The following is a 10,316-nucleotide window of genomic DNA, read 5'->3' on the forward strand; positions in this document are numbered from 1 at the left end:
ATATAACTCCTCTCCAGACCCACTATCCCCACCCCTATATCACTCCTCCCCAGACCCACTATCCCCACCCCTATATAACTCCTCCCCAGACCCACTATCCCCACCCCTATATCACTCCTCCCCAGACCCACTATCCCCACCCCTATATCACTCCTCCCCAGACCCACAATCCTCCACCCTTCTCTCCAGCGCCTGTATCACTTTCCACCACATGGTTAAACGGCACCATTTTGTTTCTCTCCATCACCCACACACTTTTACATTGTTCGATAGCATTTCACCTTTCCGTTGCGTGAACAACAGAGGTTGATTTCCATTTTTTAGGTAAACGTTTTTTACATTTTTTTCTTAAAGATAATAGATGAGAAAAGTATTGTCCAACCCGTGGGGTATCTCACTCCGTCCACATATGCCATGTCTGGACATATGCAGACAGACAAATTGAAAGTGAATTTACATTATAATACTTCTGGCAGCCATCTTTCCATCTCCGCCCAATCCCGAGACGAGTTGAATTATCATTGGGTAGTTTTACTCTGCAGAGACGAGGTGAATTATCGGGTCATTGGGTAGTTTAACAGACACGACTCTACCGTTGTGCTCTATAATGTGTGAATTATTGAGTCATTGGGTAGTTTAACTCTGCAGAAACGACTCTGCCGTTGTGCTCTATAATGTGTGAATTTTTGTCTCTTGTAAAATACATTTTTAAACATTAAATTTATAGTGGATTAAGCGTACATTCTCGTTACCTGTAATCTGTTTAGTTTTGTTCCATCATTCCCTCCATCTTGTGCCGATATCAGTTTATATTTAAACCTTGTTTCCAGTAGTTTATATTTTTTATCTAAGCGATATATGAATATCATTTTCTGACTCAAATAGGATTCCCTTCAAGATGGCTCTGATGTCCAAAATGTTACAATTCTCTGATTTATAAAACGTTTAAGTTGGATGTACATTATTTGAAAATATCTACATTGGTCCAAAATGGCTTTTTAAATGTATTTCCTATTATCAATTTACAGTTTTTTTGTGCCTTTAGTTTTCGGATCAATTTATCAGTGGATTGGGAAAAGCTATCCAAGGATTGTTCCAGAAGGTTGTGTTTTTCTAGGGAGGGATAGTGGTCTATATAGGGAATAGGTCTCTGGTCTAAAGTAGTGCACTATATAGGGAATAGGGCTCTGGTCTAAATTAGTGCACTATATAGGGAATAGGGCCCTGGTCTAAAGTAGTGCACTATATAGGGAATAGGGCCCTGGTCTAAAGTAGTGCACTATATAGGGAATAGGGCTCTGGTCTAAAGTAGTGCACTATATAGGGAATAGGGCCCTGGTCTAAAGTAGTGCACTATATAGGGAATAGGGCTCTGGTCTAAAGTAGTTCACTATATAGGGAATAGGGCCCTGGTCTAAAGTAGTGCACTATATAGGGAATAGGGCTCTGGTCTAAAGTAGTGCACTATATAGGGAATAGGGCTCTGGTCTAAAGTAGTGCACTATATAGGGAATAGGGCTCTGGTCTAAAGTAGTGCTCTATATAGGGAATAGGGCTCTATAGGGCTCTGGTCTAAAGTAGTGCTCTATATAGGGAATAGGGCCCTGGTCTAAAGTAGTGCACTATATAGGGAATAGGGCCCTGGTCTAAAGTAGTGCACTATATAGGGAATAGGGCTCTATAGGGCCCTGGTCTAAAGTAGTGCACTATATAGGGAATAGGGCCCTGGTCTAAAGTAGTGCACTATATAGGGAATAGGGCTCTGGTCTAAAGTAGTGCTCTATATAGGGAATAGGGCCCTGGTCTAAAGTAGTGCACTATATAGGGAATAGGGCTCTGGTCTAAAGTAGTGCTCTATATAGGGAATAGGGCCCTGGTCTAAAGTAGTGCACTATATAGGACCTCCTGTCAGTCAGTTAGACAGATCCTGGGACCTCTCAATACAGAGGACCTCCTGTCAGTCACATTTAGACAGATCCTAGGACCTCAATACAGAGGACCTCCTGTCAGTCAGTTAGACAGATCCTAGGACCTCTCAATACAGAGGACCTCCTGTCAGTCAGTTAGACAGATCCTAGGACCTCTCAATACAGAGGACCTCCTGTCAGTCATTTAGACAGATCCTAGGACCTCTCAATACCGAGGACCTCCTGTCAGTCAGTTAGACAGATCCTAGGACCTCTCAATACAGAGGACCTCCTGTCAGTCAGTTAGACAGATCCTAGGACCTCAATAGAGAGGACCTCCTGTCAGTCACATTTAGACAGATCCTAGGACCTCTCAATACAGAGGACCTCCTGTCAGTCACATTTAGACAGATCCTAGGACCTCTCAATACAGAGGACCTCCTGTCAGTCACATTTAGACAGATCCTAGGACCTCTCAATACAGAGGACCTCCTGTCAGTCACATTTAGACAGATCCTAGGACCTCTCAATACAGAGGACCTCCTGTCAGTCAGTTAGACAGATCCTAGGACCTCTCAATACAGAGGACCTCCTGTCAGTCATTTAGACAGATCCTAGGACCTCTCAATACAGAGGACCTCCTGTCAGTCACATTTAGACAGATCCTAGGACCTCAATACAGAGGACCTCCTGTCAGTCATTTAGACAGATCCTAGGACCTCTCAATACAGAGGACCTCCCTGTCAGTCATTTAGACAGATCCTAGGACCTCTCAATACAGAGGACCTCCTGTCAGTCACATTTAGACAGATCCTAGGACCTCTCAATACAGAGGACCTCCTGTCAGTCAGTTAGACAGATCCTAGGACCTCTCAATACAGAGGACCTCCTGTCAGTCATTTAGACAGATCCTAGGACCTCTCAATACAGAGGACCTCCTGTCAGTCAGTTAGACAGATCCTAGGACCTCTCAATACAGAGGACCTCCTGTCAGTCACATTTAGACAGATCCTAGGACCTCAATACAGAGGACCTCCTGTCAGTCAGTTAGACAGATCCTAGGACCTCTCAATACAGAGGACCTCCTGTCAGTCAGTTAGACAGATCCTAGGACCTCTCAATACAGAGGACCTCCTGTCAGTCACATTTAGACAGATCCTAGGACTTCCTGTGTTGTATGAAATTCTAGCTATAGAATATAGCTATATATTTAGAGTCCCCGAGATTCCAACTTTTATAATGTTGTTTTATATTGTTGTAATTCTAGACCTTAAGTTCCGTATCATTGTTTAAATATTCTCCATGTCATGTTAACGGGGATACAATATGGCCGCCGTAGAATGTTCTAGTGTGTGTGCATCATAACGCAGGAACCTCAATGGCACAACTAAATTTTTGGCTCTGGCCTATCTGTTATCAGTGAGTAGTTGGAACCAACAAACATGAGACTTGGAAAAAGAAGACACGATATCCGAAAATTCACAAAAGAAAACTTGCAGCTTTAATTCTTGCTTTTTAAAGTTGACCCCCCCCAACAAAAAAATAATAATTTTGTGTTAACAAAAAACAACTACAAGTTCACTAAAATACAGGACACCAATACAAAATCTACAAAATCCAAAGGAGTACAAACATTTTGTTCGACAGATCATTTGACAGTATAAATGTATCCAATACTGTCTGTTTATTTGGCACCTGACACCATGCTTTATTCATTTCTGACAGAAACATCTGACAACTAAAAACAATATAGAAATACATTAAAAAGCAATTCCATTGTGTAAATCATTTGCAGTAGTTGTGATCCTCAGTTATTTTTTAAAAAATGTACTTTCTTTTACAAAAAACAGCAGTTATTTAAAAAAAAAAAAAAAAAACATTCCAAGATTTGTCCAATGAACACGAAGCCAACTGACACCACTGGTTCTAGGCCCTGATCTGGGGCCTGTTACATTCAATTAACAGGAGATGGAAGGGTTGGTCTAATGGGGCGCCTGACTGAGCAACTGGTGCGGCGTAACTGATCCAGGAACTGGTGCAGGACTGGGCGCTGGGGGGGGGGGGACGCCTGTGAGCTCTGAGAGGATGTCCAATATTGTATGTACTGTATATGGAGATGACATATACACTATACATTACATACTCTGTGTGTGTGTGTGTGTGTGTGTGTGTGTGTGTGTGTGTGTATACACAAAACAAGTGGACACCTGCTAGTCAAACGTCTCATTCCAAAAATCATTGGCATTAATATGGAGTTGGTTGCCCCCTTGGCTGCTATACCACCCTCCACTCTTCTGGGAAGGCTTTCCACTAGATGCTGGAACATTGCTGCTATACCAGCCTCCACTCTTCTGGGAAGGCTTTCCACTAGATGTTGGAACATTGCTGCTATACCAGCCTCCACTCTTCTGGGAAGGCTTTCCACTAGATGTTGGAACATTGCTGCTATAACAGCCTCCACTCTTCTGGGAAGGCTTTCCACTAGATGTTGGAACATTGCTGCTATAACAGCCTCCACTCTTCTGGGAAGGCTTTCCACTAGATGTTGGAACATTGCTGCTATAACAGCCTCCACTCTTCTGGGAAGGCTTTCCACTAGATGTTGGAACATTGCTGCTATAACAGCCTCCACTCTTCTGGGAAGGCTTTCCACTAGATGTTGGAACATTGCTGCTATAACAGCCTCCACTCTTCTGGGAAGGCTTTCCACTAGATGTTGGAACATTGCTGCTATAACAGCCTCCACTCTTCTGGGAAGGCTTTCCACTAGATGTTGGAACATTGCTGCTATAACAGCCTCCACTCTTCTGGGAAGGCTTTCCACTAGATGTTGGAACATTGCTGCTATAACAGCCTCCACTCTACTGGGAAGGCTTTCCACTAGATGTAGGAACATTGCTGCTATAACAGCCTCCACTCTTCAGGGAAGGCTTTCCACTAGATGTTGGAACATTGCTGCTATAACAGCCTCCACATTGAGGTCAGGGTTCTGTGCAGGCCAGTCAAGTTCTTCCACACCGATCTCGACAAACCATTTCTGTATGGACCTCGCTTTGTTCATGGGGGCATTGTCATGCTGAAACCGGAAAGGGCCTTCCTCAAACTGTTGCCATTAAGTTGGAAGCACAGAATCATCTAGAATGTCATTGTTTGCTGTAGTGTTAAGATTTCCCTTCAGTGGAACTAAGGGGCCTGAACCATGAAAAACAGCCCCAGACCATTATTCCTCCTCCACCAAACTTTACAGTTGACACTATACATTGGGGCAGGTAGCGTTGCCCTGGCATCCGCCAAACCCAGATTCATCCGTTGCACTGCCAGATGGTGAAGCGTGATTCATCACCCCAGAAAACGCATTTCCACTGATCCAGAGTCCAGAAGAGGTGAGCTTTATACCAGCTGATGCTTGGCATTGCACATGGTGATGAGGCTTGTGTGCGGCTGCTCGGCCACGGAAACCCATTTCATGAAGCTCCCGGCGAACAGTTATTGTGCTGATGTTGCTTCCAGAGGCAGTTTGGAACTCGGTAGTGGAGGGTTGCAACCGATTATTTCCCGTTCTGTGAGCTTGTGTGGTCTACCACTTCACACCTGAGCCGTTGTTGCTCGTTTCCACCTCACAATAACAGCACTTACAGTTGACCAGGGCAGCTCTAGCAGGGCAGAAATTTGACGAACTGACATGTTGGAAAGGTGGCATCCTGTGAAGGTGCCACATTGAAAGCTCTTCAGGAAGGTCATTCTACTGTCAATGTTTGTCTATGGAGATTGCATGGCTGTGTGCTCGATTTTATACACCTGTCAGCAACAGTGTTGCTGAAATAGACAAATCCACTAATTTTAAGGGGTGTCCACATACTTTTGTAATATATAGACACACACACACACACAGTTGGAGTCATTAAAACTCATTTTTCAACCAATCCACAAATGTCCTGTTAACAAACTATAGTTTGTCCTTCTGGAAGGTTCTCCCATCTCTGCAGCACTCCACCAATGAGGCCTTTATGGTAGAGAGGCCAGACGGAAGCCACTTTTCAGTAAAAGGCACACGAAAGCCCACTTTGAGTTTGCCAGAAGGACTCTGAGAAAATGAGAAACAAGATTCTCTGGTCTGACGAAACCAAGATTGAACTCTTTGGCCTGAATGCCTTGCGTCATGTCTGGAGTAAACCTGGCACCATCCTTACAGTGAAGCATGGCGGTGGCAGCATCATACTGTGGGGATGTTTTTCAGTGGCAGGGACTGGGAGACTAGTCAGGATCGAGGGAAAGATGAACAGAGCAAAGTACAGAGAGATACTTGATGAAAACCTGCTCCACAGCGCTCAGGACTGGGACGAAGGTTCACCTTCCAACAGGACAACGACCCTAAGCACACAGCCACGGCAACACAGGAGTGGATTCAGGACAACGACCCTAAGCACACAGCCATGGCAACACAGGAGTGGATTCAGGACAACGACCCTAAGCACACAGACAAGACAGCGTAGTAGGGTCTTCGGGACAAGTCTCTGACTGTCCTTGACGAGCTCAGCGAGAGCCTGGACTTGAACCCGATCGAACATCTCTGGAGAGACCTGAAAATATCTGTGCAGCGACGCTCCCCATCCAACCTGACAGAGCTTGAGAGGATCTGCAGAGAAGAATGGGAGAAACTCTCCAAATACAGGTGTGCCAAGCTTGTAGCGTCATACCCAAGAAGACTCAAGGCTGTAATCGCTGACAAAGGTGCTTCAACAAAGTACTGAGTAAAGGGTCTGAATACAGTTTTAAAAAATGTATAAAAACCTGTTTTTGCTTTGTCGCAATGGGGTTGCCCTGTCGCAATGGGGTTGCCCTGTCGCTATGGGGTTGCCCTGTCGCTATGGGGTTGCCCTGTCGCTATGGGGTTGCCCTGTCGCTATGGGGTTGCCCTGTCGCTATGGGGTTGCCCTGTCGCTATGGGGTTGCCCTGTCGCTATGGGGTTGCCCTGTCCCTATGGGGTTGCCCTGTCCCTATGGGGTTGCCCTGTCGCTATGGGGTTGCCCTGTCGCTATGGGGTTGCCCTGTCGCTATGGGGTTGCGCTGTCGCTATGGAGTATTGTGTGTGTGTGTGTGTGTGTGTGAATACATTGTATATTTGTCTCAGGGCCAGATTCATGGCTCAGATCCTTGTAATGGGGTTGGTTGTGTTGTGGTTGAATATAACAGGGTTGTGTTGTGGTTGAATATAACAGGGTTGTGTTGTGGTTGAATATAACAGGGTTGTGTTGTGGTTGAATATAACAGGGTTGTGTTGTGGATGAATATAACAGGGTTGTGTTGTGGTTGAATATAACAGGGTTGTGTTGTGGTTGAATATAACAGGGTTGGGTTGTGGTTGAATATAACAGGGTTGTGGTTGAATATAACAGGGTTGTGGTTGAATATAACAGGGTTGTGTTGTGGTTGAATATAACAGGGTTGTGTTGTGGTTGAATATAACAGGGTTGTGTTGTGGTTGAATATAACAGGGTTGTGTTGTGGATGAATATAACAGGGGGTTGTGTTGTGGTTGAATATAACAGGGTTGTGTTGTGGTTGAATATAACAGGGTTGTGTTGTGGTTGAATATAACAGGGTTGTGTTGTGGTTGAATATAACAGGGTTGTGTTGTGGTTGAATATAACAGGGTTGTGTTGTGGTTGAATATAACAGGGTTGTGGTTGAATATAACAGGGTTGTGTTGTGGTTGAATATAACAGGGTTGTGTTGTGGTTGAATATAACAGGGTTGGGTTGTGGTTGAATATAACAGGGTTGTGTTGAGGATGAATATAACAGGGTTGTGTTGTGGATGAATATAACAGGGTTGTGTTGTGGTTGAATATAACAGGGGGTTGTGTTGTGGTTGAATATAACAGGGTTGTGTTGTGGTTGAATATAACAGGGTTGTGTTGTGGTTGAATATAACAGGGTTGTGTTGTGGTTGAATATAACAGGGTTGTGGTTGAATATAACAGGGTTGTGGATGAATATAACAGGGTTGTGTTGTGGTTGAATATAACAGGGTTGTGTTGTGGTTGAATATAACAGGGTTGTGTTGTGGTTGAATATAACAGGGTTGGGTTGTGGTTGAATATAACAGGGTTGTGTTGTGGATGAATATAACAGGGTTGGGTTGTGGTTGAATATAACAGGGTTGTGTTGTGGTTGAATATAACAGGGTTGTGTTGTGGTTGAATATAACAGGGTTGTGTTGTGGTTGAATATAACAGGGTTGGGTTGTGGTTGAATATAACAGGGTTGTGTTGTGGTTGAATATAACAGGGTTGGGTTGTGGTTGAATATAACAGGGTTGTGTTGTGGTTGAATATAACAGGGTTGTGTTGTGGTTGAATATAACAGGGTTGGGTTGTGGTTGAATATAACAGGGTTGTGTTGTGGATGAATATAACAGGGTTGGGTTGTGGTTGAATATAACAGGGTTGGGTTGTGGTTGAATATAACAGGGTTGTGTTGTGGTTGAATATAACAGGGTTGTGTTGTGGTTGAATATAACAGGGTTGTGTTGTGGTTGAATATAACAGGGTTGGGTTGTGGTTGAATATAACAGGGTTGTGGTTGAATATAACAGGGTTGGGTTGTGGTTGAATATAACAGGGTTGTGGTTGAATATAACAGGGTTGTGTTGTGGTTGAATATAACAGGGTTGTGTTGTGGATGAATATAACAGGGTTGTGTTGTGGTTGAATATAACAGGGTTGTGTTGTGGTTGAATATAACAGGGTTGTGTTGTGGTTGAATATAACAGGGTTGTGTTGTGGTTGAATATAACAGGGTTGTGTTGTGGTTGAATATAACAGGGTTGTGTTGTGGTTGAATATAACAGGGTTGTGTTGTGGATGAATATAACAGGGTTGTGTTGTGGTTGAATATAACAGGGTTGTGTTGTGGTTGAATATAACAGGGTTGTGTTGTGGTTGAATATAACAGGGGGTTGTGTTGTGGTTGAATATAACAGGGTTGTGTTGTGGATGAATATAACAGGGTTGTGTTGTGGTTGAATATAACAGGGTTGTGTTGTGGTTGAATATAACAGGGCGTTGTGTTGTGGTTGAATATAACAGGGTTGTGTTGTGGTTGAATATAACAGGGTTGTGGTTGAATATAACAGGGTTGTGTTGTGGTTGAATATAACAGGGTTGTGTTGTGGTTGAATATAACAGGGTTGTGTTGTGGTTGAATATAACAGGGTTGTGTTGTGGTTGAATATAACAGGGGGTTGTGTTGTGGTTGAATATAACAGGGTTGTGTTGTGGTTGAATATAACAGGGTTGTGTTGTGGTTGAATATAACAGGGTTGTGTTGTGGTTGAATATAACAGGGTTGTGTTGTGGTTGAATATAACAGGGGGTTGTGTTGTGGTTGAACAGCACAACATATCTAGTAACATGCAGTACTGTACCCCATTCAACAGGGCACATCATGGTGTGGTGGTCTATGGGTCTATGGTCATTTTTCATTTTACCTTTATTTAACCAGGCAAGTCAGTTAAGAATAAATTCTTAATTTTCAATGACGGCCTAGGAACAGTGGGTTAACTGCCTGTTCAGGGGCAGAACGATAGATTTGTACCTTGTCAGCTCGGGGATTTGAACTTGCAACCTTCCGGTTACTAGTCCAACGCTCTAACCACTAGGCTTCCTGCCATTGGTCGGTGGCAAGGCTTGAGCTGGTCATAGGAGCTGTTGTCTCGACAAAGCTTTGCTGCTGTCGACAAACCAGAGGAAAAAGTTGGTTCTCCGTAATAACACAGTGACTTTCACAACATCACTGGGCGGGAGGCCACAAGCTCGTCAATCACGACTGAAAACCATCAGCACACGAACACACACATGCACCGTACGTACAGGAACCTGCTCCAAAACAAAACCCCTCCTTTTAAAATAACCCCCCAGATTGAAACGTGTTTAACATGCCCCAGTCGAAACACCTAAAAAGAAATGTGCCGTTGTTTCTCTTCACAACAGTAGATGAGAAATACAACAGAATTACATGCTTGATATCCTTCAAACGACTGGAAACGCATCTGTTCCATCAACCTCTCCGTTTCCTACTTTCATGAGAGGGATCTCGTTTAACTTATTAACAGCCCATGACCCGAAGGCTGTGAACAAATGTCTCGAAGGCTCTGCTTAAAGGATCATTCTAACATTTTAAGTCTTTAAAAAAATGTATTTTTTTTTTTTACAAAACAAAAGTATTTAATAAGAGAAACATGTCAAAAATAACCACGTAGTTAACATCAATAACCACATTATCTGTGACAGGTAGTGTCCCAAAAGGGCACCCTATTCCCTATATCGTGCACTACTGCAGACCAGGGCCCTATTCCTCATATAGTGCACTACTATAGACCAGGACCAACCCTATCCCCTATATAGT

At 43.6% G+C, this 10,316-nt stretch overlaps 1 protein-coding gene across 1 annotated transcript; it reads right to left on the reverse strand.

The window, feature by feature from the left end:
- Positions 1 to 3,385: 3,385 nt before the first annotated feature.
- LOC135519878 (uncharacterized) lies at positions 3,386 to 9,312 on the reverse strand. The gene is made up of 2 exons (XM_064945079.1): positions 7,155 to 9,312; positions 3,386 to 6,882 (listed from the first exon to the last, which is right to left on the reverse strand). Exons 1-2 carry the CDS (start codon positions 9,310 to 9,312, stop codon positions 6,830 to 6,832), a joined length of 2,211 nt encoding a protein of 736 aa, XP_064801151.1. The 3' UTR covers positions 3,386 to 6,829.
- Between the last annotated feature and the right edge of the window lie 1,004 nt (positions 9,313 to 10,316).

This window comes from Oncorhynchus masou, chromosome 29 (assembly GCF_036934945.1).
Source record: "Oncorhynchus masou masou isolate Uvic2021 chromosome 29, UVic_Omas_1.1, whole genome shotgun sequence".
In the NCBI taxonomy this organism is placed as follows: Eukaryota; Metazoa; Chordata; class Actinopteri; order Salmoniformes; family Salmonidae; genus Oncorhynchus; species Oncorhynchus masou.

Bases quoted from the DNA above. Each gene is read 5' to 3' on its own strand.
- LOC135519878 (XM_064945079.1), bottom strand. From the start codon at position 9,312: ATGTTGTGCTGTTCAACCACAACACAACCCCCTGTTATATTCAACCAC. The intron at 6,883-7,154 runs CCTGTTATATTC...CCCCATAGGGAC, and splicing joins ATATTCAACCACAACACAAC to AGGGCAACCCCATAGCGACA.